The sequence below is a fragment of the Ambystoma mexicanum genome, chromosome 9 (genome assembly GCF_040938575.1).
Source record: "Ambystoma mexicanum isolate Mex_15411 chromosome 9, UKY_AmexF1_1, whole genome shotgun sequence".
Lineage (NCBI taxonomy): Eukaryota > Metazoa > Chordata > Amphibia > Caudata > Ambystomatidae > Ambystoma > Ambystoma mexicanum.
Window position 1 is genome coordinate 34,457,637 of NC_090931.1, and position 25,388 is coordinate 34,483,024.

The 25,388-nt window shown below is 49.1% G+C and overlaps 1 protein-coding gene across 1 annotated transcript in view; it reads right to left on the reverse strand.

Annotated features, from left to right (window-relative positions):
- The window catches only part of VPS26B (VPS26 retromer complex component B), a 166,242-nt gene that overhangs the window by 37,446 nt on the left and 103,408 nt on the right, over nt 1-25,388 (reverse strand). Inside the window, exons 4-5 of the mRNA XM_069614113.1 lie at nt 18,761-18,936; nt 18,322-18,464 (exon numbers count right to left, since the gene is read on the reverse strand). Coding sequence (XP_069470214.1) covers nt 18,322-18,464; nt 18,761-18,936 — 319 coding nt within the window. The remainder of the gene's footprint in view (nt 1-18,321; nt 18,465-18,760; nt 18,937-25,388) is intronic.

The following is a 25,388-nucleotide window of genomic DNA, read 5'->3' on the forward strand; positions in this document are numbered from 1 at the left end:
CCTTTTTCGACGAAGACGTCGAAACCGGTATAGGGGTTGTGTGCTTAGTGCGATGCGCTTGTACGCCCCTGTCGCTGGGTGTTGTCCCTGTAGTGAAACCAGAGTCAGGACTTAAAGGGTCGGGGACGGGCGTGACGGACCTAGAAACATCCGCCTCGAGGTCTATAACATCCGCAACGGATGTTTGGTCATCCGAAGTACCCCCGTCACTCTCAGCGGGTGTGGCAGTGGGGGGAAAGGGGTTCCACCCATGACATAACGTACGCGGCCCACCGCTTTACACGGCACTCCTTAAGGGTCTTAGGCCGAAAGAGTTTGCAGGCCGCACACTGCTTTCCGTCATGCTCTAGGGGGAGACAGGCGTTACACGTCCTGTGTTCGTCCTTCCAAGGATATCTGACCCTACACTTGGAGCAGAATCTAAAAGGAGTCCTTTCCATAGCTAAAGGGAAAGATGACCAGACCAAAAGGGTAAAGAGGGGAAAGGAGGAAAGGAGGAAAGACATACCGACAATAGGGCCACGCCGACCCCACTCTCCCTACTCTATAGGTCGGCCAGAGGGCCCGACCATGTGGAAAATCCGGCCGCCGGATCTTAGGCACCGAAATCCACAGCCGTAGACGAATCCCCCGTAGACTTCGTCAAAGATGTTCTTGTGGCCAAAGTGACTTAATGGGGAATAACCGACAATTCGGCGAGATAAACAATGTCTCTAGTAAGAGCTCCGCTATAGGGCGACCAGTTATCTGGGTGGAAAAAAACAATCTGAGGGACCTCGGCGCATGAGGGATTTTGGGTACACTACACATCACGATAGGGATAGTGTTACAGACACGCCTATGTCGACGTCCCTCGGTACCCGAAAGACAAGATGCAATACTCCGCAGTTACCACTGGATGTCAGACCATATGCACAGCATGTGATTCTAAACAGATTAACAAGCATCAGAAATTAATTAATCTGCGAGAACATTAGTAATGTACTGTACCTTTCGAGCACAGAGCAGACAGCTTGTGAGCGAGTGAAAGAGCAAGCCTTTGCCCAGAACGTCAATGAACACAGGGCCACTTCTCAAAACATTTGCAGAACCAAAATGGCATGGATAACCCCAGCCCCTTCAGGGTTTCGGAGCCAACCAACTTTAAACAATCTGTATTTGGATTACAACTCGACCAATGTTATAAGAGAAAATAATTATACATTTCAAATGAAACCTAGTATGAGGCAAAGCCAACCAGGAAAACATAAAACAAGCCACTCAACAGAAGGACCAATCTTGGGCTTGCAGAGAGAACCAGCTTGCGGCCCAGTACTATAAAACAGTAATGTAGGTACAAACACTGGGAGGAAGCAGACATGCCTTCCTTCGCACCTTGGATACATGGGGAGGCTTCTACCACCAAGGAGACTTCTCACTTATTGTCAATTGTGCAACAGTACCTCTGGCAAAGGTATGCTCAAGGCACTACCTCAAAAGTGGACTATGCACTCAAAAGGACATAATGACTAGTCCTACCCATCAAAAGCTACCGAGGCTCTGCCCAGGGACTGGGCACTTCCTTAAAGAATCTAAAAATCAACACCCCTGGCAGGAGGATGAGAATATTGTGTGCCTAAATTGGGGGACGGACGGCAGGGGCGGGGGGGGGGGTGAATTCCGTACTCATTAAGCCATTCATGCCAAGAGCATAGTCCTGAGAGAATCAGGAGGTCACAGAGGTGATCATAAACAAGATGCAGTGGAGAGCTACAGAACATGGGTTGACCCAAGGAAGAACCTGGAGTAGCCCCAGCAGGAGACTATCTAGGAATTAATTTGTTCTTAGGCTTTATAAAATAGGGAGGACCTTAGAAGAACAGCTTTATGAACTGAACACTTTTGTTGGTCATATCTCATGTCTTTTAGGGTTAGGCTGGAGGCTAGAGGCCTTATAAAGAATAGGTTTGAACTTTCTGGTGGCCATCACCTTTGGACTTTGGTTGTTAAAGTAGTGCGTCCCGGGGTGGGGTGGGTGAGGTACAGAGACATGAAAGAATAGTTAAGGGGTTACGTTTAAGGAGTTAACCACCCTGAGATCAGGCCGAACAATGCTAGACACAAGATAAACTGAGCAGTAACAATTATCAGTATACAGGTTGGATAATCATCTGTGTTCTTAGAGTTGAACTACAACTAATAAAAAGGTATGAAACTGCACAGGAGGGATTCATGTCAGAAGTCCTTAGCAGTGTCCAACTTCTTTCATGTCTCTGCTGCCTACACAAACGTTCTTAACCTATACTTGTTCTTAACCTATACTAAAAAGTCTTTGGCTCTGCGCGACGCCTCAAAAAGGATGGTCAACAAGAGGTTCCAGTATCTGATTTTCATGACCCCTTGGCTACCCTAAACTAATGACAAATGTGCCAAAGGGTAAACCAAAGCAAAAGTCACACCCTACTCAATCTCTATAATACAACAAAACAAAAAAAAAGTGTTCCTTTGGGATGGTCTTGCAGGAGTTTCTCGCAGCCTGGTGTGAGAAACCCAGAGGTGTCTCACTTACTAGTCCCCGGAGGTCTGTCATCCAGGTGGCCAGGACACGGCCATCGCTATTGGATCCAGTTCCTGGGGGTGGACCAGTGCAGGAGGATCACCTGGATGAGAGATCCTCGGGGAGTGAGGTGGGATGCAGTACCCCCCCCCCTTCCCTATAACACTTTTTCCCCCCATCCTACCCTGTAGGATATTCAGAGGTTCTATCCCACCCCCCTTTCCCAACACAAACACTTTCCTGCACCGTGACAGACAACAGACTAACACCCAAACCGTTTACCTGACATGTCACGACACCAGGGTCAGGCAGAGTCACGCAACTGATAACTACACACACCTGACAGCCCTTTCCCTTCCCCACAGGGATAAAAGGCGGCGCACAAAAGCACACTTTGAGCAAGGCCATACGCATGAGGAAGCATCTATTCCGGACCGGCAGTTCAAACGGAGAAGAAAGGCAGTGAGATCGGAGAAGACAAGGAGGGAGTTGCCCTTGCCCTTTTCAACTCATACCTGCAAAGCCTCTGTGGAAACAATCATAAGACCGGAATTTACAGCTGGCGTGCGGTGAAACAGATGTCAACGGTGCACAGGGGCCTATCTCTTGATAACCCAGGTGGGGAGGCACACTTGCTACCGTGGTACCGTCGTTGACTCTAGAGGCAAGACAAGCCAACAGGTTCAGCACAGCCAGTGAGTCAGAGCGTTGATAGCAAACCGGACTGTTGAGCACAAGGTTGCGAACAGCAAGATTGTATGAACTTGTGAACAAAGAACTTGTGTGTGTTTTGAAAGTAAGTCCGCAAAAGGACCAGCTGCAGAGTGGGCAGGTACCACGTGGGTGCTCATTCGAAGGACTCTGGCTGGTCCCCTTTGGTTGAAAGTACGAGTGCCACAATGCCCTAGGAGAGGCCGGCGTGAAGAGTCAGAGGTGTCATACAAGTGTCAAGTCAAACCCCTTGTACAATCGAAAGTCCCCGACACGTTGACAAGAAGAAAAGTAAAGGGAAGCCTGGCTGGGGGCTTGTGGAAAATGTTCCTGTGGGAAGAGATCCGGACTTCGGTAAAAGGAAGAACCTAAGGGGTCTAAAGGAACTGTCTGGTGAACTGTGGCAAGTGTGAACCCGACAGAGGGATGCCAAGAGAAAGCTAGGGGAAGGGAACCCTGCTTTCTGATGAGCAAATTATGAACCGTATTAGAAAATCATGAACTGTGTTAGACTGGCTATGTGAACCCGACAGGGGGATGCCAAGGGGAAAGCCAACGAGAGTGAATCCTGCACTGTGAGAAAGCAAAGTGAAGTGTGTATTTGGCAAACGTGAACCCGGCTGAGGGATGCCTACGAATTGGGGTGAAGCATAATACACCAGAGAACACTGATGACAAGAATGAACCTGGCTGAAGGTTGTCCACATTGAATGGTTGTTTAAAAAGACATTAATACTCTTGAATATTATAAGTTGCTGAGAAATTGAATTAAAGGCTGCAGTGAACCAGACAGAGGGAGACCCACGTTGTACGAAGGATCGGAGCCCGGCAGATGGGGAAACTAAGGAAAAGAGTAATCGCCCCATGAAGATTTATTGAAGGAACTTTTGTTTTTATTCAATTTTTTATGGCACCTCAGGTTCTCTGGGGCAAGAGACTGTGTGAAAGAGACTTGGCCACAGAAGGCGCCAATATTTTGGAAACTAAGTTTGCGCTGGCACTAGGAGTGTGCTGTGCTCAGGAGTCCTGCCTTGTCCCGTGCTAAAAACGTGGCGAAGGGAGACCCCAGCCATAATATCCTGACTTATCATTAAGAGAACACTTCTTTGTTTTCTGATGATTATCCCACACTCTTTGTAACTCAGTGGTAAGGATTGGCAATATTTTTTTAGTATAGGCCCTTTTTAATTTGACAAGATGCCACTAGGAATGTCTTATATTATGCCCAGGGGACCGAAATCCTCAGAGATGAGGCAGAGTGCAGATACGGAGCAGGGACATATGGTCGAAATTTAGCTTGCAAAAATCCAGCTCTCTACTGTAAAAAAGCACAGGGAACACACAAAGGGCCTTGAATTAAAGTGCTTGGCCACTGTGAGCCAATGCAATTTGATCAGAATTGGGGTAGTCGGACAAAACCGGGGAGCCCCCACTGCTAAACGAGCTGCCAAATTTTGCAGCACTTGCAGCCAGTGATGAAGATACGCTGAGGTAGCATACATCCAATGACAGAAGATGAATAGGAACATAGAAAAGAACTTTCCGCCATAATGCAGAGTTTAAAACAAACCGACTGGAAGACTGCGCTGATGTGGTTCTGCATAGAGAGTGAGTTGGAAAGCCTGAACCCTGCCCCCCCCCTCACCTCCCCAATTTCTTGAACACCAGAGAAAGCGTGGGCAGGGGGCCATGGTCAGATGGCCAAAAGCAGAAGACCAGCCAGAAGACACCGAAGAGGAGCAGACTACCAATACCTCAGTTTTGTCGCTGTTAAGGCGAAGACAGTTTCTATCCATCCACAGATTAGCAAGAAGGCAGGAGTGGCAGCGTTCAGCCGAGGCTGGACGCGATAGATCAAGCTTGCTTACCAGGATCTTCATGTCGGCATACAGGGAGCACTGAAACCCAAAAGGATGAATCAGGTTCGCAAGAGGCTGAACATATAGATTGAAGAGAAGGGGAGAAAGAGCAGGACCTTGAGGGACACCACAAGTGAGGGGTTGTGCGACAAATAGGAGGAAGAGAAAGACTGGGTGCAACCAGCAAGAAATTAAGCAAACCAGTCCCAAGACCTAGCCCGAGAAACCGGCAGCGGACAATTGCTCCAGCAGAATAACATGGTCGACCGTATCGAACCCGGCAGAGAGATCTAACAGGATCAGGGAACGGTGCCACCCTGATCCACAATCTAAGCCAGGTGATCAGCCACCGCAACCAAGACTGATTCAGTACAGTGGCCGGGCCAGATTCCGGACTGGAAAGGGTCAAGGCATCCAGAATCCTCAAGAAAAAACAGGAGAAAATGTGTTGCCAGAGCCTCAAAGTTTCATGGGGAACGTGAGGAGAGAAATGCGACGGAAATTAGTAAGAGTAGAGGTGTCAAGATTATGTTTTTTTAAGAATAGGAATAATAAGAGCAGGCTTGAGAGAACTAGGAATGTCAGCGGACACAAAAGAGGCATTAACCGCAGCCGTCAGAAGGTGCATGATGGAAGGACAAATGTCCTTAAGAATGCTGAGCGGTATGGGATCGGCTGGGGAAGCCGATTTGAGAGCAAGCACAGTCTAGATCACAGCAGACTCTGTAAAGACTGGAAAAATGGACCAGCCAGGAGAAGGCAGGCTCAGGGCAGCAGGGCCAGGCACAGATTTTCTTTTGCGAATGATGACAATTTTGTCATTGAAATAGGTGGACAGCGAATCACAAAGCCTTTGAGAGGAAGCAAACCCGTTGGGGGCAGAGGGAGAGGAGAGAGGACCGACTACCTTAAACAGCTCCTCAGAGGAGTTGGCGGCAGCTTCCACCCGGGGTGGCGAAAAACACACACTTAGCCTGCGTGATGGCTGTCTGGTAGGAAGCAGTAGCCTGACTAAGGGCAAGGCGAGGGCGCAGTAAGACATGCGCCACTTAAGTTCAGCTTGCCTGCGAGCCAGGCGTAGCTTAGCCAGATCAGCTGAAAACCAGGGCTTAAAGGGGCGTGCACAGGGCCTGCAAACTTTAAGAGGCGCCAAGGTGTCCGCAACGACAGCCAGCATAGAGGTGAGAGCCTGGTAATTACAAAGGATATCAACTGGCTGCTGCGGAGTAATAGCCAGGGTGATGTTGGAATGTTTAACCTCACCCTGATGCCTTTTAGGAGGGTGGGGTAGTACTGGGGTACACGCACTGGAGAAGGAATTCACCAAGAAAGGAATAATAGCATGGTCGGAGCACAAATCGGGCAAGGGAGCAAAAGAATTGGCCATGGAGAAGGGGAAGAAAATCAGATCAAGGGTATTTCCCAGCCAGTGGGTAGGACCGGCCACTAGCTGGGTAAGACCCAAATCTGAAAAAGTGGTGATGAGACGCCGCCTGTGTGTCGGCAGGGTCATTAGGATGGAAATTAAAATCCCCCAGAACAAACTGAACACCAAGATCGGCCACAAGTTCCAATATCACAGTACATAAGAGGGTGGGCCCAGGACGACGATAAATGAATAGAAAATAAATAGAGAGTGCTAGCGATGGAGATCGAGACACGAAATAATAAAGCTTCCATGTTAACAGTATGCTGAAAGGGCAAGACATGCCAGTGTGGTGAATCACAGCAATCCCACCTCCTACCCTAAGGGGAGCCCTATCCAGATTAAGAATCTCTGGGGGCAAGGCATGAATCAGGGAGGGGGCCGACAAGGCTTTTGTCATGACCCTTGCCCCTGGCCCTCACTGGCAAGTCAGCCTTCCAGATAGGGCCAGGTCAAAGGCTTTAAAACCTCATCCAAGACTCTCTTGGCGCCAGGCTCATAATTATCAGGAAGACCAATATTAGAATGGGACTATTTACTTGGGACTATTTAACTTGGGGGGGGGGGGGTTAGCCAACATGGAGGCGCGCGCACACACAGCTCAGTTACAAGGAACTGAGCTATGTGGTCTAGTCTTTTGGGTGTGGCAGGCCTGGGACTACTTTACCTGGACTACTTTGGGTGTGGCAGGCCTGGGACTATTTTACCTGGACTACTTTACCTGAGACTATTTAAACCACACCCAAACAGCAGAACATGCTTTGCGTTATTCTGCTGTGGGCAGCGTAACGCTCACCGTGTCCAGTTCTTTGATGCCAGCTTACCTGAAACCAAGGACCCGCAGAGAGAAATAACACTACGAAACTTACCTGGAACAGTATCCAGTCTTCAATCCATCGCTGACTTCAGTTCCACTCACCTGAAGGTACCTACTCCATCCTCCGGCACCGCATGCATCCTGGAATACCATAACCTGGAAAGAGGCGAAAGAAAGACAGCATTAGTAAGAGTTTACTCACGTTTCCTCCCGAATGAAGAATGCCACACAATTCTTACCTGGGTAGTCATCTCCTGGTCAGTATCATTGCTGGAACATTACGGCGCTCGGCGAGGAACATCGCAACCTGCAAGGAGAGAAAAGACACAGGTTAGCAATATAAAAGGCGAAACAGCGCCACGCATCGCGCATTACTCACTTGACAGCATTGCGCACACTGTGCTTTCGCCTACAGGCCCATGCTCATCTTCAAACTGCATGACAACACCAAAATACCTTTCCATACCTAAAAGGAAAGAAGCAAGACATTATTATTCGAACTAAACGGAACATAAGAACTGCATATAAAGACTGTAAAGCAGCAAACCTTCGGAGTCGCAGCAGGCCTGGATTGGTCGCTGCTCGCCCCCACATCTACACGCCCCTGCCACGAGGAGCAGGACAGACAATCCACCTTTTACGATATTAAGGTGAGGAGAAGGCCCAAGGGGGAGGAAGGAGTTGAGGCCAAGGGAGGTGGGAAAACATATCTGGTATTAAATCCAGCTCTCCTATATTGCAGATCCATCTTTAACCATAGGCATTATCAAGGGACCGGGAGAGGGTTCGAGAGTGCAAATCATCCAACCAGGGCTGGGTGGCGTCCCCGTGGATACCAGGTGAGCGTAATAGCTTTAAGCCACGTCTCATTAACAAACACAACAGCAGGAGAGTGATCCTGTAAAAGAGTATTGGGTTTCAGGAGACTCAAAATGGTCATTGGCTCAGACTCAACAGGTCCCATCTGGGCCTTAGCTTTCGTAGACTTCACATCGGATATTATGATACGCTCCTGACATGGGTCAGATCTTGCCTCTAGTGCACTTGGGGCGTGGGCATGGAGGAAGGGGGCGATGAGGGTTGCTAGTGGATGGGTCCAGGGTTCGGCCTTTCAAGCGGCGGCAAGTATTTCTCAAGCAAAGTCCTCTTCTGGGTTTGACCTCCAATAGACTACTCACATCAAGGGTGTACAAGCAGACGTGACTGTCTCCTATGGGATGCTCTCCTTCGTTGCCTCTTCCAGCCTTTTGACTAGGTTGGGCAGTGCTACTATCACTACTTCAGATAGGTGATCCATTCCTGTTTGCATGTTCTAACTTGGTTGGCAATTCCCTTGGGAGCCTTTAAGTGACTCAGTGTGGCATCAGGATTGGCTAATTATTCGATAGTCTGGATTACCTGCAAGGTTTTATAAGCTGTTGTAGCATTCTGCGCAATCTTGAAGTCTGCATTTCCCGGTATTACGACAGATCCCTGGTGTTCCTGGGACTTGAGCACATTGGGCGCTGCAACACAATGTACGCATCCCTTATTTCTTACCCACCGTCAGGCGAGCAATTAATGTTTTCGCTCTGTTTCGTGAACACAGTGTATTTGTGGAATTCATCTGTTCTCACTGTTCTGAAATTACTCCAATTCCTGGTTGGCGGGTTTGACAAGGCCCATTCACAGGTCTGGTCAAGGGGAGTGTGTGGGGAGGAGGGGACAATCCTTACCCTTCTCCTGGGTGCCAGAGTAGTTGTGGGCAGCACCCTTTCAACCCAAACCTTACCTTCAGGGATTGGTGAAGGGCCTCAGGACTCTACAGCAACTACCGCACCGTGAGGAGGCACATGAGAGCCAACACAGGTTCGGACCAGCCGGAACAGAGGAGGAGGGATCTACCAGAGGGTTTAGTGGTCTGCAGGGAGCGGACAGGTGCTGTCGGAGGCGTGCCAAGGAAGCCGAAGCAAGGGAAGTTGGGGGGAGGGGAGAGACACCTGATGGAGTGACGGGTGTGACAAGGAAGCTCCAGATGAGGAGGCAAAACTGAGGTGAAGCCGTTGCCAATGCGCCACTAAACCACCAGGGTTATTTAACAAGGCTTAGAGGGAGGCCCTTAAAAGAGGGGAACGCATGTACCCATGGGCTGTAAGGAATCCATAGTATCGAAGACCGACCGACACAAGTGACCACAGTTAAAGGGCGTTTATTAACTTTCAAAGGGGTGATAAACCATAAAGAATGCAGTCCTTGTGGAGTCAAAATAAAAGGGCCGAAAATTAAAAAAAATATTGCCAATCCTTAAAGCTAATTTACAAATAATGTGGGGGGAATGATCATGAAAAAGAAAGCAGTGTTCACAAAATGATAAATCAGGATGTTTGGCCCGTTGGCCTCTCTTCCCCACGGGGCAAGGCAGTTCGCTCAAACCAAGCACACACTCTGGCTTCCTTGACACAAGGACACAGTTCCAATTTCCAGCTTCATGGCCTTCTTCGCTGAAGTCTCTTTTCCATCAAAGTCTCTTGATTCAGAGGGCCTGATGTACAAAACAAAAATAGAAATCTTTCCTTCTTATAATCATGATTTGGGTGTCTTTACCTGGATCCCCCTCAGCTGGGCTCAGATCCTATTATTTTTTACGATTTCAAAAGTACTTCTTCTCGGGTGACTCACGGTTCACCCCAGATCCCCCTCAGGTGGGCTCAGATTAATTGCAGTTCACTTTATACTTATCAAAGACTTTCGAATGTGCACTGGGTTTAGCTCTACCCATCACAGGACCACTTTGATATAAAGTTAATTTTTTATAATGCAGTTGGATAGCTGTGAGACCTTCGAATGAGCACCCACGTGGCGCCAGACCCGTCTCTTATATGGCCTTTTCAAAGTACATTCACTCCTTTCGTTTCCACTTGTTCACGCCTCTCATCACATGCGCTTCAAACACTGTCCTTTGAACCAAGGATGCAAGCTACAACATTGCATGAAGAAATCCACAAACATAAGCTGATTTTGTATCGGTTTCTCCGACTCACCGGCTGTGCCGCTTTTACTGGTGCGGCGTTGTTTTTGCAGGAGCCAAGTACAGTACCACAGCAGCAATCGCTCCTCCCGGCCTGGGTTGTCAACACAGGAGCACCCCGGATACCTTTCATGCACAGTGTAGGACAGATCAGCATCAGTTCCCGTTCTTAGGCTTCTCACTCTCCAAGGCTTGTGAAAGTAACTGTTTCTAGAGGCCAAGGATACTTCCCTCCTTGCAACCCTCTCTGGTCTTGCCGCCTTTCTCCTTGTGTTAAATCGCCATCTTGGAACTCCTGCTTCCTCGTGTGATTTTCCTAGCTCAGGGTGTGCTTTCATGCTCCGCCTTTTATCTGTTTGGGGGATGTGTGATGGGAGTCAGGTGTGTGTGTGTGTAATGATTAGTAATTGCCTGACCAGGGTGTTCGAACAGGTCAGACATATGGCTCTGGTGTTAGTCCTTTGTCGCTCACAATGAACTGTCTGTGAGAAAGTGTTAGCGTCGGGAAAGGGAGGCGAGGAGGGTGGAGCTTCTAGGTATCTTACCTGGTAGGATGGGGAAAAGGTACACGAAGGGGGATACCGCGTCTTGCCCTTCAGTGTCCCACTCCCGAAGACCCCTCATCCAGGTGATCCTCCCTCACTAGTCCACCCCCAGGAAATAGATCTAATAGCGATGGCCGTGTCCTGGCCACCTGGATGACAGATCCCTGGGGATTAGCGGGTGAGACATTCTCACAGGGCTGGTTGTTTCCACACGGAACAAGGGGTCAGGCTTAGGCCCCTATTGAAATTGTCCATGCCACTAAACGTCCTAGGAACTGGAAAATAGATAAGTCCGATTGGCTAGGGAGAGGTAGCCAGTCCCATTGGGGAGGGGACGATAGAAGGAGGAAACAGGAAGGTGTTGCAAAGTCAGTATTGGAGTGAAAGAGGACCAAGAGACCAGCAGGAGGAGGGAGGCGTAGTGGAGGCCGTTATTGGGGAAAAAGTACTGCGGGCCAAGTGAGTCATAGCGAGAGGAAGGAGATCATAGTAGAGATCATTGAGAGGCATGAGTATTAGCAGTACAAGGTAGAAGAGAAGCAGTAAGTGAAGAAAAAACTGGTAGTCAAGAGAAGAAACGATAGAAGAGTGGTAACAATTGGGGTAGTATTGAGAGAAGAATGTAGTCAGAGTAGTTAATGTAGCGAGTGATGGTGTAGTGAGAGAAGTTACGATCCAAAGGGATGGCCGAGTGGAAGTCTGGAGGGACAGAAGATGATGGGAGAGGACGAGCAGAAGGCATAGTTAAGACTGCATGATTGTGGGCAGTTCCAATGGAGTGAATGCAAGGCACTGCCCCAACTCGCTTGACAGGACTAAGAGGGTGTAGAAGAGAATAGAAAAAGTCACTGAAGGAGTTTGTGAGCCGGCAGATCAGGGAAGACATCACAACATTAGCTAAGAAAAGAGGCAGTGGGATTACTGTGGGTAACATAAGGAAGATGAGATGGACAGCCCTAGTGCCAACTTCTGAACCCGCTTCAATAAATAAAACTGCAGCAATTCCAACCAAGTGCACTACCTCTGTATAATTCACAATAAACACCCTTGAGTCATATTAGGCAGGAGCGATTTTAGGCGATTACCAGCAAATATTTCTGTGAACTGTAGTCATCTGAATCATGATGCTTCAGTATAATTCGTTAGGGGATAGGACTACATCTTGGGGACAGCAGGCCGGCAGGATCCCTTCTTAACCACCATCTGTGAGGAATATGGCGTTAAAGCCCAAACCTGCCCAGTCCCTGGCAGCTCGCTTACCCTACATAGTAGCAACGATAGGTGCTCAGCCAACTTAAGACCTTACATTGTCTGTCTTAATAAAACATTGTTAAAAATAAACTTGTGGCATACATTGCATAAACACACAACATTTGCACACCATTAACACACCCAATATGTGTTGTCTTTTGTTATTACCAGACAATATATCCTAAGGGAAGAACATTAGTAAATAACACCAATAGATTATTGAATCAGATAAAAATTGTTCCCAACTATTTCCTGGTTGCAAATTATGGAGGACAAAATAAGCTGGTTTACTCTAGTGCAGAATTTGTAGATTCGAAAATAGAAGCTTTGCATGGATAAAAGGTGAATTTCCTTTAAATTATTTCAAAAGGTGCTACAGAGTCAAAGAAGTAGTTTAAGCGGTCATACATAAACTTTGCCTTTCATTAACATTTAATCTTCAAGTACACAGGTCACCACTGAATCAGATCACACACACCACCCGTGGCCCTGCTAGCTGAGAATAATCCTACTGAAAGGAAAAAACAAGTAAGATCTACACCACTTCCAAAGACACTTGTTCAAAGGCTTCAGCATTTACCACTCTCACTACACACGTAGCAATTTCAATTCAGTGTTCCACTTTTTAGAATTTACAAAGCATATTTTCACACTTAGTAAAGTAGAATAGACATAAAAGCAGTGACTCACATTTCTTAAGATTTTCTCAGCGCAAACTGGTTTTAACAAGTTCACAGTACAACACATGTCTGCAAGATTATCGACATAGCAGGACAGCGTTTTAAAAGCATCTAGCAGTGTTCTATAGATTTACTATCTTCTCAGAAAGAGGAAGAATACCAGTCATTCCTTTTGGCACTAACAAGATAACAGAAAACTGTCTCTGGGGCAACTGATGGAACTTGTAGTGGTGCATTTTCTGGTTAGGAGTCTGCATCCTACGAGCAAAAAGACTTTGGCTAAACAACCAGAACTGGATAAAAAGCAATTCAAGCATTTTTTTATTCGTTTTCTCAGAAAAACATGAAGAAAAGAGCACAGTGACCCTTAACCATTATTGCTTGACATAGCAGCATGGACAAATAGACATTGAATAATGTGCAATTGCAGGGCTCCCTGTGAAGGTCTGTCAAGCATATCAATCACAGCAGCAGCCAACGTTGCCCCCTCCTCCCATAAACCTCCTCTACCCATCGCCCCCTCCTCCCATTTGCCCCAGATGTTCACAAACGTTGCAGGACAACCCCTTACATTGTACACTCTTCTTTCCACTGCCATGCACACGTCCATCTCGGCCATCCAGGGGCGATCCGTAGATCCCCCCCACAGCGAGGCGATGACTCTCTTGTAGTGCCAAGGCAACCGCCAGGAATATTTCCTCATGTTTTGAAAGCCCCACCTTCGCCCATACCCCAAAGCAGCACACATTTCGACTCTGGGGGGGGAATTCCACCTTCAGTACATTAGACCACTTGCGGATACATTTCCCCCACAGTAGTTGAACCAAAGGACATTCCCACAGGGCATGGTAGAACGAGCCTCTGGACCTCCCACACTGTAGGCAACAATCAATGTCAGTAATTGTCTCGGGAGGATAGCCCAGCGGCATCGTGCTCGCCTTGGAAGCAAGACGACACAGAGCACCACAGGTTCGATCCCAGGTCCGCGCTTAGAAACCTCTGGGTATTAAGTGCGTTATAAATAACCTATCATATAATATAGCTTGGCCCGTGAATAATAGGCTCAGTGTACAATCTTGTACTGTATAAGGTGGAGCCTGGCACACATACCAATTTCCCTCGGAAACATCAGCACTCTGGTTCTATGGGGCCTACATCTTTTTCCCCATCTGTCTTTAAGGCCAGACAGTTCCAGAGCACCAAAAGCCATTATTACTCGATACAACGTTGATGTGACCTTTGACTTGATTAGTGCTGCAAGTAAGTTAGCCTCCAATGCGGAGCACTGTGGGCTCTCACTCGGAAGCAGGAATTGGGCTCACCGCATGCGACAGCTAGATGTACCGGAAGCTCTCGCCCTTGCCCAGGGAAACCCTTTCCCACAAAGACTCAAAGCGAAGCAGACTGTCTCTCTGAATCACATCCGCCAGGTTGGTTCAGAATCCCGGGTCTCTCCCAATGCCTGAGGTGACTCATCTTGAGGAGCTGCAGGGGAAATGCTACCAATATGCGTGTGTGCCTCGTCCCATACCCGCTCCATGCTCTGCGACATGAGTGGGAGCGCACCTCCTCCCCTGCCTAGCATACAAGATCTGTATAGGGGTCCTGGCACCCATCCAACCCCGTTCTGACTGTTTGTGGGGGTAATCTCGGGTCCCCGTGTAGCCAGTCGTTAACGCCTCAACTGCGCTGCCCAGTAGTATTGTTGCAAAAAAGGTAGACCTATCCCACCCTCCCAAACTGACCATTGCAGAGTTCCAGGTGAAAAGTCCTGGAGCAAAACACATTAACACGCACATCAGCTACAGGCAATTTGTACAGTAACCGCAAAGGGTGTCCAGTCAACTGGTCGACAACAAACTGGTCGACACCATTTGGTCGAATTTTTTTTTTTTTTTTATATATATGTGTTTTGTGGGTTTTCGTGTGGGGGAAAAAAAAAAAAGAAAAAAAAGGGGGTTGGGGGGGGGGACCCCCCCAAAAAAAACCAAAAAATGGGTAAAATCGACCATTTGGCATTCGACCAAATGGTGTCGACCAATTGTCCTGTCGACCAAATGGTGTCGACCATTTGACTGGTAACCACCGCAAAGGTTCTCCCCAAAGCCCATTCTTTCCTTAGTCCCCCATAGCGAGTCCCAAAGCACAGAGTCGAAGGCTTTCTCAAGTCCACCAACAATAGTGCCAGCGCACAATGGATAGTGGAGGCCTGGCCAAGAGCCAGTGCACCATGCGCAAGTTGATATGGGTGGACATTGATGGCATAAACCCACACTAGTCTGGGTGAACCAGGCAGCCTATAACTCCCTGCAGACTATTTGCCTGGACCCTAGCTAGGATCATTGCTTCCCTGTTTATTAATGATATTGGCCTATAAGGAGGCGCAATTTTCCAGTGGCTTTCCTGGTTTGGGGAGAACCACTATGCGTGCTCTCCTCAAATCTTCTGGCAGTAAACCATCCTTTTTACTCTGCAGAATCCAGCCTGTGGAGCGGCCCAACCACCGCCTGCCCACCCCAAATCTTTTCCAGACTTCCACTGGGAAGACATATGGGCCCGGGGACTTCAGTGACTGCAGTTGGGCAATCGCTGCCATTACCTCTTCCTTCGAGATCTGAGCTTCTAGCCCCTCCTGCTGCTGTATCGACAACTGTGCAAAGGCCACTGGGGCCACCTCCCCACCTGCATCACTCCCTGATCCACTCGACAGGGCATTGTATAGAGACTTATACCGCGGATGCCTGTGCCAGATCTGCACCCCTCGTTAGAACCTCTCCGGCCTCACTCTGCAGGGCTCGCACCAGCCTGCAACCTCTTTTCCCTGCGCTCTAGCCACGCAAGCATCTTACTACTCGCCCTGACTTCATGAATTTGACTACGCCTATGCCAGTGTGCCTTTTTTCCATTGTCCAGCACCACATTTCAGAGTGCCGCCTGGGAACTCCGATGCACCTCTGAGGAGTCAGCAGGAACAAGGGCCGTTCAAGGCTGCTTCGGCTTCGCAGGTAGCCCAGATAGTTCAGTCTCCAAGTGCGTGTGGGCGACTCATGCCCGCTTTTGAGCTTAACTAGTAATGGGAGAATGGTCCGAAATCCCACTGGCTAGCATTTTTGCAGCGAGCAGCACATGGGTATAGCCCTGTGAAATGAAGAGATCATCCAACCTAGAGAAATAAGAGTGCACCCCAGAGAAGAAGTACCTGTCTCCCCTGCGTGCAAGGTCCTCCATGTGTCCAACCAACCCATTGCTCCAGCAAAGATGCATAGTTTAGAGGGTTCCCCTGGATTCCTACTACCCACGTGCAATCTGTCGAGGCCAGTGTCCATCACATCGTTGATATCTCCACCCAGAATCCACCTCTGCCTCCCCCAGCACTAAAGGCTTCTGGAGATCATTAAGTAACTCCAGCGTGAGGGGAGGGGATGCATAAACTGCCACTATTCCCTATGTGAGACCCCCACCACCACATATCCCCCTCAGATCAACACAAACATTCTACCGGGGTCTGTTCTCACCTCCATGACCAAGAATGGCCCCTTCTTATGTATAAGGATCATGGTGCCCCTGGCCCCTCTGGCAATCCCGGCATGATGGGCCACTCTATAATTTGTGCGCATAAAGAACTTGCAATGCGTCCACATCAGGTGGGTTTCAGTAAGCAGGGCAACGTCTGGTGAGTGCCTATTTAGGAACTGCAATATTAACCGTCATGTAACGCCCGAGCACATCCCGTTTACATTCCACTTTAACAACGGGACTCCCTTATCCGCCGACATCTGCCCCAAAATGCCAGATACAAGATGGCTGCCCACGGAGGCCCCCCACTCTCAGTCATTCCCACATTCAAACCCACTGTGCAGCGATCCGGCCACCACAGTCAACCATGAGCGGAACTAGTCGACACTGGGCCTATCCCAGACCACATGTACTCCAGAGGCCAGTTCTCTAGAGTTGCTGCACCATAAAGTTTCAACGTTCCAAAATATGTTGGTGCCTGGCGCCACCTGTCAATCACCATTCAGCCCTCCTCCCCTTGGTCCGTTGTCCCACCCATGTCACCTGGGGGTCTTGGGGGCCGGGGGGGGGGGGTTTGGGGAGCACATCCTGTGAATATAGCAGGCGGACGACAGCACGATTTGGGTCTTGGGTATCTGCGTTTCCTTCTGTGGTGTAAAGGTCATTGCCTGCTGGATGTTCGTTTCGTATCACTCCCACGCCTCGTGCGGTGTGCTGAAGAGGAGTGCCTTTACACCCTGGTAGACCTTCAAAGGCAAGGGGAAGAAGAGTGCATATTTAATGCTGCAGGAGAGTAGCTTCCGCTCGAGTCAAAGAATTGCCTTGCTCGATGCACCTCCATCATGTAATCGGGAAAGAAGCCAATGCGGGAGCCATTGTATGCGACCAGGTCGGTTGCCCTTGCCATCTGTAGTATGGTGTCCATATCCCTGAAGTTTAAAAGTCTAGACAGACAGACAGACACACACACACACAGCACCACTAACTATATCCACAGCAATGGGGTCCCACCTCCACCTGGGCACACCCATGTTGCCTTTCCTGCACCCCCTTGTGGTGTCTCTTGACTCCATGCCCACGCACACACTCTTATCACCTTAGTTCCGCCTGAAGAGTATGGGGGGCGAAGCAACCTGTTCCAGTGGAGACTGTCCTCAGCGGCCACGGCATGGCTCAGAGTGGGCTCTCCGATCACCTGCCGCCCCTTCATGCCCCCGGCACAGCCACTGCGGAGATGTTCAGGTGATTAAGGAGCAGCCCTCTCTTCTATGTGTGTCTTCTTTAGCCGCCGGGTACTGAGCACACACTCCTATGCACCCTCCGCTAATGCCAGGGTGCTCCCAAGACGTGCAGCCCGCGCTGCAATTATGCCCCACTGGGCTCCGGTCCTCTGCGAGTGCTGCGCAGTGTGTCCCCTGTACAGCCAGAGCCCGCTCTGTGCCTGTGACTCGATCCACTCTGCACGGTCAGGCAGTGCCCACGTCTCAACGCCCCCAGTCCTCCGGCGCGAATACTGCCGGCAACCAAGGGGCGGGGGGTCACCACCGCAACCTGCAAGCCATCCGGCCCCCAGCACGATGGCAGCTGCTTCCCTGCAGTTTTTCCCCACAGTCGCCACTGCAATCCAATCATTCCCACACCCCAGACTTCGGATCCCGTCGGGAGTGCATCAGATGATGGCCCACCCCACCCCCCACACAGCTAGGACCACAGTGCCAGCTTTCCAGTAAGATATCCTTTCAGGATAATGTCGGCCTCGCTGAGTGACATACCTATAACTTCATCTGTTGATGGCCGTGACCAGCTTCCAACTTTGGGACATCACAGTTTGAACCAATATCTGTTGGCATCCAAAGGCTTGCTCGATAAATTACATGAAAACACCTCCACACAGTAATACCATTGGCACAGAAGGCACCTGCAGTAGGCCTACTTCAAAATACTGAAAATTAACAGCATTCCTTCAAAATCACCTGTTGCTTGAAGTAGCGTCTCTCCTCCTCATCTATCAATACCAGGTTAAGGTAATACCGCACGCTGAATTTCTTATTGATGTCCCTCATAGTGGGGGTCAGCTCATACCCAGCTAGGAAAAGTCGGATTGGAATGGATTCACCTAGAGAAAGAAACAGAAAAGTTTGTATGAGTTTAGCTGCACCTTTCGTTGTACAGTACCACAGGAATACACAACGTTACATCCAGCCACCTTTCTAGAGGTGGGTGGCTGCAATAGCATAGTTTACAAAGACAAAACATGATGTAGCTATAGAGCATCAAGCGTCAAAAACTACAGTGGTGTCTATAGGAGAATAAGAAAAAGGAAGTGGCTGGAACACAGTAGTTCCCTTTTGCATGCAAAACTATCAGCATGGGGGATTTAATCCTAGTTCATTGAGGGAATAAGGGGCTCACCCCGAACAGGTGCCCCGTCCATGATTTCGTACTTGGCGATTGTATCGTTCTCGTGGTAAACGTTGGGCCCAGTGCCAGTCGTCTCCCTCTTGATGATGTCAATTTCCATGTGCTTGATTTTGATCCGAACCAACAGGAAATATATTTTCCCAACAATAACATCTTTCAAGTGGTACCTGTATTGAAAAAGGCACAGAGTTGGTGAGCATCAAAGCAGGGTCAACAGTGCTCTAACTGCTTAACTTATCTTTATTCCCCAACCAAGTAACAACTAAAGTCCTGATCTGACACTTTCCCCTTGCAAGTAGTCTTAGTATTTCAGCACCCAAGCATTCACAAGCAACACGTTAATTGTCTAGACCAGGGCTCGACAACCTTTGGCTCTCCACATTTTTTGACTATAACTCCCAGCAGCTCATGGGAGCTGTAGTCTAAAACATCTGGTGAGCCTAGCAGACCTCTGGCCTAGACAGTCTGTCGGGAACGTTTTTCATTTAAGTGGAGTCCCCCAGCATATCTTCTTTTTGGGGTGAGTGAGGCTCTTGGACCGCACTTGTTTTGTTTGGGATGCACCAGTCAGCCCCTATTGCTACCAGTGCATCACCTTTATTCTGACAGTGTAGTACAAGCCACCTCCAGTGGGGTGCTACAGGGACACACAATCCATCTACACTTGCTTTAGCAACACCCCAGTTACTTTTGTGACGTTTACTGAAAAGGGAAGCTCCAGTGAACTTTTATTTACTTTTCCTGGTGCAGAGGAGTGCACTCTTTTGGGAACTATATATTGAAAAGGGCTCCTCCGCATGGTAGAAGTCTTCATTGGCCATCTTCCTCCTTCTTCAGGTAGGAAATTGCCATAGGGCCACAAATGTTCACAATAGTCCATCTCTGCACTCCCAATGAGTGTGTGTGTTGAGAAATTGTCAAACTGTGCTTTGGACCATCTGATACCAATCCATATTTCAGCCAGGGAATGTTCTGTCAATGGACAGAATGATTGGACAGCCTCCACCTGTTCAAACATTTAAGGTCCCTGCATAAAAGAAGGAGTACCTGGCCAATAGAGCTAGTCGGCCACAAGATCGAAGCATCTGATGCCAGGGGAGAAGCAAATACTTTTACAAGGATTGCAGCTACAACCATCTCTGGGTCTTCAAATTGCTCAGAGAAACCTGAACTGCGTGCCCTTTTCCCATGGACTAGTGGGTTCCACCCAGTCTGAAGCCCTTTCCTAAGGTCAGAGTCATTGGCAGGTCGGCATTTGGCCTGTATGTTGACTGCACCGATGCATGGGTCGTTTCTGCTAGAAACATTTCTGGCATCCGCAGAGCTCTTGGGACATCGCCAACCTACTGCTGCCATCTCGCACTACGAGCATGGGCCTGCTGGAACCCAAAGTGTGAAAGCACTGCTTCAGAGGTCCTGCTGACCCTTACCAGGGCCACACCAATGCCTACTCGGATATGCTGCTTCTGAAGAGCCTGCCTATTGCTGTTGGAACTGAAATCCAACCATCCTTCGCGCCGTCTAGGGAAGCCTACACCCTGCAGCCTGAGCGAGTTCAGCAACTGAGTCTAGGGATCAAGAGTGAAGCAGTCTCTTCAAGTACTTGTGCTAATGCAAAATTATATTTGTGGGATTTCTGTAGATCCCCTTAACTTGTTTGACCACTCCCCTTTCTTTATTTGGCCTACTGCCCTGTTTTTGGTGGTCAGAGGGGCATCTACTGAAGTCCCCTTGCCACTACAACCCTTTTCTGCTCACTCAGGTCCATTTTACCCAACGGGTGCAGATTTGACAGCACAACGCCAGAGGACCAGAGAGGAGAACCCAGTGAAGGCTCCCAGGCCAGGGGTGCTTAGAATCCCAATTTCTGCCCTACGTTGGAGTATATCACTTTTCATTATAAGTGTCAGGTTGGTAGCAGCTATAATTTAGTGTTGGCCTCACAAGTGTTGCAAGCCGATTTACCAAATTGGTAGCCCAATGTATCTTTCTGGTAGCCTTTGAGGTACCAATGTATTTATTTACAACATACTCCTGGCCATTTTGTTTTAGGGGCATCCATCAGGCAGGCCTAAAGTGGCCGTTGTGCTCACACTGGCTCTTTGTGAGCCCAGCCATGCACCCCCCCCCCATAGTAATTGTAACTGCAGTAGACCAGTCCATAGGTAGGCCAGATGGAACAAGTTACTTACCTGGAACTCCTTTTCTCCAGCATTGGTATGTTTCAGGGATTCATATGCCCATGAATACTCCCAGTCGTCAGGCTGGGAATCCAAGGTAACATTAAAGCAGCTTAGCGTAAAAGCTAAAAAAGTAGCTTGCTACCTATATAGTTTATTGCCTTCGCTTTTGGGTCAAACTGCCCCAGACAATGACATTAGCTCCACCCCTGGAGGCCATCTTCAGATTTGGAAGTGCACGTAATGTGGCAGTAGGAACGAAGAGCCAGAGAGGGGAAGGAGGGAGGGTCGCATGTGAATCCATGAAAGTTACCAATACTAGAGAACAGTAGTTACAGGTAAGTAACATTTTCCTTCTCAAACATGGCGTTTTGCATGGATTCACATGCTCGTGAATATGATTACACAGCAGTACATTTACACAGCAAATGGTATGGGGCATAGTGCTACAGAAGCATTTGAACTCGCTTCTGGAACGCTCACCTTATGCAAATAGGTTGCAAAGCACCTGCCTGGCCGACACAGGACTCCTCTCTGGAATCCCGGTCAATGCAGTAGAATCTCCTGAAGGTGTGAGCAGACCTCGATGTAGCAGTCCTGCAGATGTCGAGCAGGGGAACACCAGACAGGACCGCCGTGGTAGAAGCTATTAATCTGGTGGAATGAGCCCTTGGCCTTCCGGCAGGGGCCGGTTTGCAAGTCTGTAGCAATGCGAGATACAGCTAGATAGGGGGGCACCAAAAAACAGGTAAAATCAAAAGGTTCACTCAAGTGGAAAGCTGAGGAAAGTTTTGTCATGAAGGAAGGATTCGTGCAGAGTACCACCTTGGATTGGTGAAAGACCAGGTACAATGGTTTACAGGCGGGGGCTTGCAGTTCTACCACATGCCTGCCAGACGTAATGGCCACCAAGAAAGCTGTCTTCCAAGATAGAAACTTCAACAAAGCCTGGTGAAGAGGTTCAAACGAAGGGTCCATTAATTCGGAAAGAACTTTGAGTGCCCAAGCTGAAGCTTTAACAGGAGGAAAAGCCTGGGCATAGAGGTCGGCCTGTAGTGAGAGTTTAGCGAGAACTGGCAGCCAAATGGACTTTAATGGAGGAGTGTGCTAGTACTGCTTTTGCCAGAGTTATTAGATATGGCAAGATTTGCGTAGCTTTGATTCAAAGAGGGCTCAGATGTTGCGATGGACACCAAATGATAAAAAGTTTCAATGTGTGCTTGTATTACGATAATGTAGAGACGCCCTAGCCTGTGCAAGAATAAGGTTTCATTCTAGAGGTAATTAAAAGCGTCTGAATTCTTGGGCTGTAGGAGTCAAAACATTACTGAACCTCTGTCTCAGGAGAGGAAGTCTGACAATGGGCGGCAGCTTGACGCAAGGAGCGAACGACAAGTGAAGTAGGTTGGAAGGGGGCATGGCCAGCAGCCATGCAGTGAGGTCACACATCCAGCAAGCTCCTGCCTGCTCCGTTAAAAGATTAGCCTGGCTACGTACCATTAAGTCGGTGCCAGATGTAAATCCTCGCAGAACACACCTTGGAAGAAGTATGCGGGCAAACTTGCGCCACCCCTCTTGCAGATTCTGGAAGAGGCGTACAAGGTGAACCTACTCCTGCCAAGCCTTCAGGATTCTATCATAGTGCTGATACTAAAACCTGGCAAGCCACCGCTTGAGTGTGGATCGTACAGACTGCTCGCGATGATAAATCAAGGTTGCAAAATCCTCACAGCGATGATGGCGAACAGACTGAAGGGTGCCATTAGCACCTTGATACATTCCGATCAAACGGGCTATGTCCCAGGAGGAAATACGTCCCTGAGCCTGAGCAGGTTACACCACATAACGGACAACAAAGGGGGGGGAAGAGGCAGAATATGCAGTGGCCTCGTTGGACACAATAAAAGCCTTTGACTCTGAGGTGGGACTGGATGAATGCAGCATTGCACCGTTTTGGAGTAGGGCCGTGTATTGCGTGGTGGGTACATTTATTGTATGAGAAGTCGAAGGCTCGGGTCAAAACTGGGAGACATCTCAGAGGCATGGAAACTAGTCAGGGGTGTCCACTCTCCCCCATGTTGTTTATCATAGCACTAGAGCCACTGGCGGCTTTCCTTAGAGCCGACTGCAGGGAAGCCGGTATACCAATTAGGGCGGGCAGGCACGTGGGTTCACTGTATGCAGACGAAATGTTGCTCTACATGCAGAACCCGGAATCAGATCTACCCTACATGCTGCAAGTACTGTACGGCTTTGCGAAACTGTCTGGTATACCTATAAGCAAAGTTGAGGTTGTTCCCATTGGCTGGCCTGGTGGCGCTGGGGCAGCCGAGTCTACAAATCTAGGCATACAGTGTGAGGTGGACACCTTTCGGTATTTAGGGGTGGACATTTACCATGACCCTAGGACAGAGCACGAGGTGAACACAGCAAGAGTGCTCCGTGGAGTAGAGAGATCCATGGAATTCCGGCAGAGGCTCCTGTATCAATGATGGGCTCTACTGCTCAAAATGGTGGCCATGCCGCGCCGGTTGTACCACTTTGTGAATATCCCTATGAGATCCCAGGAGCGTTCTTTCGTAAACTCACCTCAGTGGTGAGGAGATTTATCTGGGAGGGCGGGGGGCCGAATGTCGCTGGACACACTGAGAAGAGACTACAGGGATGGAGGAATAATGCTGCCGCATTTCGAAGCATACTATCTGGATGGTCAATTACAATTTATTGCGACTTGGTTGGCCAACGAAGTCTCCCTAGACACATAATTGCTGCGGGACGGAGTCACCCAGTTTTATTTGAGGGCAGTGTTTGGGTGGAGGAAGCGGACATGGCTGGGACGTCTGCCCTGGTAGAGTTGGGACAAAGAATGTGGAACATACAATTGAAGATCGTGGGCAGACAAGACCCGTACTCTGCCAGTAGATCACTGGTGGCAATTTGTGGAGGGAGTAGGGAGGTTGCGTGCTGCATTAGACTCCACTGGGAACCAAAGGGTGTCATCACTTTGGGGGACCTATACCAGGAGGGGACACGGATGAGCTTCCCTGAAGTGATCGAGTCCCACGATATATCAGGGGGACAGTTCCTGACCTAACACAAGGACGAGACGCCTTCAAAAACGGCCACTGCCATGTTAACACTGGCGTGTTAACTCCTGCACAGCTGCTCGAAGCACTGGATAGGGCATCACTTGCTTTAAGCTGCCCAATCAGGGAGCCGGCAGGCGAACGCCGCCCACACTCAAGTCCCCTGTTTGTGCCCGTTCGTGAGACCCACCCACCCGCCCGCATTACAACTGAGGTAAGCCCCTGTGCTCCGTCTTACAATGCCATGCACTGTCCCGCTTTGCACCGGTGAATTCACTTCCATGAGCCCATCCAGCTCTCCCAACACTGCACACAATGCCAACATCCACAAATCTAATGCGATACCTGCCTCTTCCCTGGCTGCAAAGCATCCACTGGAGCCTAGAGCTTCCATTACACAGAACACCTGCCCCCCCAGGGCCCACTGTCAAAACACGGACTCCCGGAACCTTATCAGTGTGAACCCTATCCTACAGCCCATCCAGGCGGCGTGCTTGCTGCCCATCGCCTGCACAGAACTTTTACGAAACAATAGCCCCACCACCATTCCTTCCTCTGTCTCTTTATACTGCTGCTGAAAGTTTTCCATGCACCTTTTTAAACCTGTCTTACGTAATGCAAATCTTGCCTACACTACCTTTCAAACTACCTTGCTCATGCCCAGCCTCGTTTCCCAGCTACTGCATGGTGCCATCTCCTAGTTTATGTGCCCCCATTACTTGTGCCTTAGCCCGATACTCATGACCTAGCCTGTTGTGTGCGCCTTAGCCCGATACTCATGCCCTAGCCTTGTGTGCCATAGCCAGATACTCATGCCCTAGCCTTGTGTGCCATAGCCAGACACGTGTGCCCTAGCCATGTATGCCATAGCCAGATACCTGTGCCCTAGCCTTGTGTACCATAGCCTGATATACTTTTGCCCTAGCCTGTTGCTTAAGCCAGAGCCTCATGCTCCTTCCTACTACTTTCATGTCCTCCTCACTTATCAAAAACCTTTTTCACGCTAGTCACACCTTAACCTGATCCAGCTGCAGTCTAGCCCGGTCCATGCCCATGCACCCTAACCCCACCAGATTCCAGCTCCATCCAGCTGACCTGCCTCCTATCTGTAGCTCCCAACCACCACAGTGTTCAACAACCTGATTACGCACAATCTTGGAACATTGACAACACAGCAAGTCCACAGTCAAACCACTTGTCGCCCCTGCTCACTTACACTTAAAAATGACAACCTAGCATCCAGGACAAAGCCCACTAGACACTCTTCCTATTCCAATGCCCCCTCCATCAGTAGAAGGAACCAATTCCTTACACTCAGAACTGCCCACACCAACACGCACCCACCCTATCTCC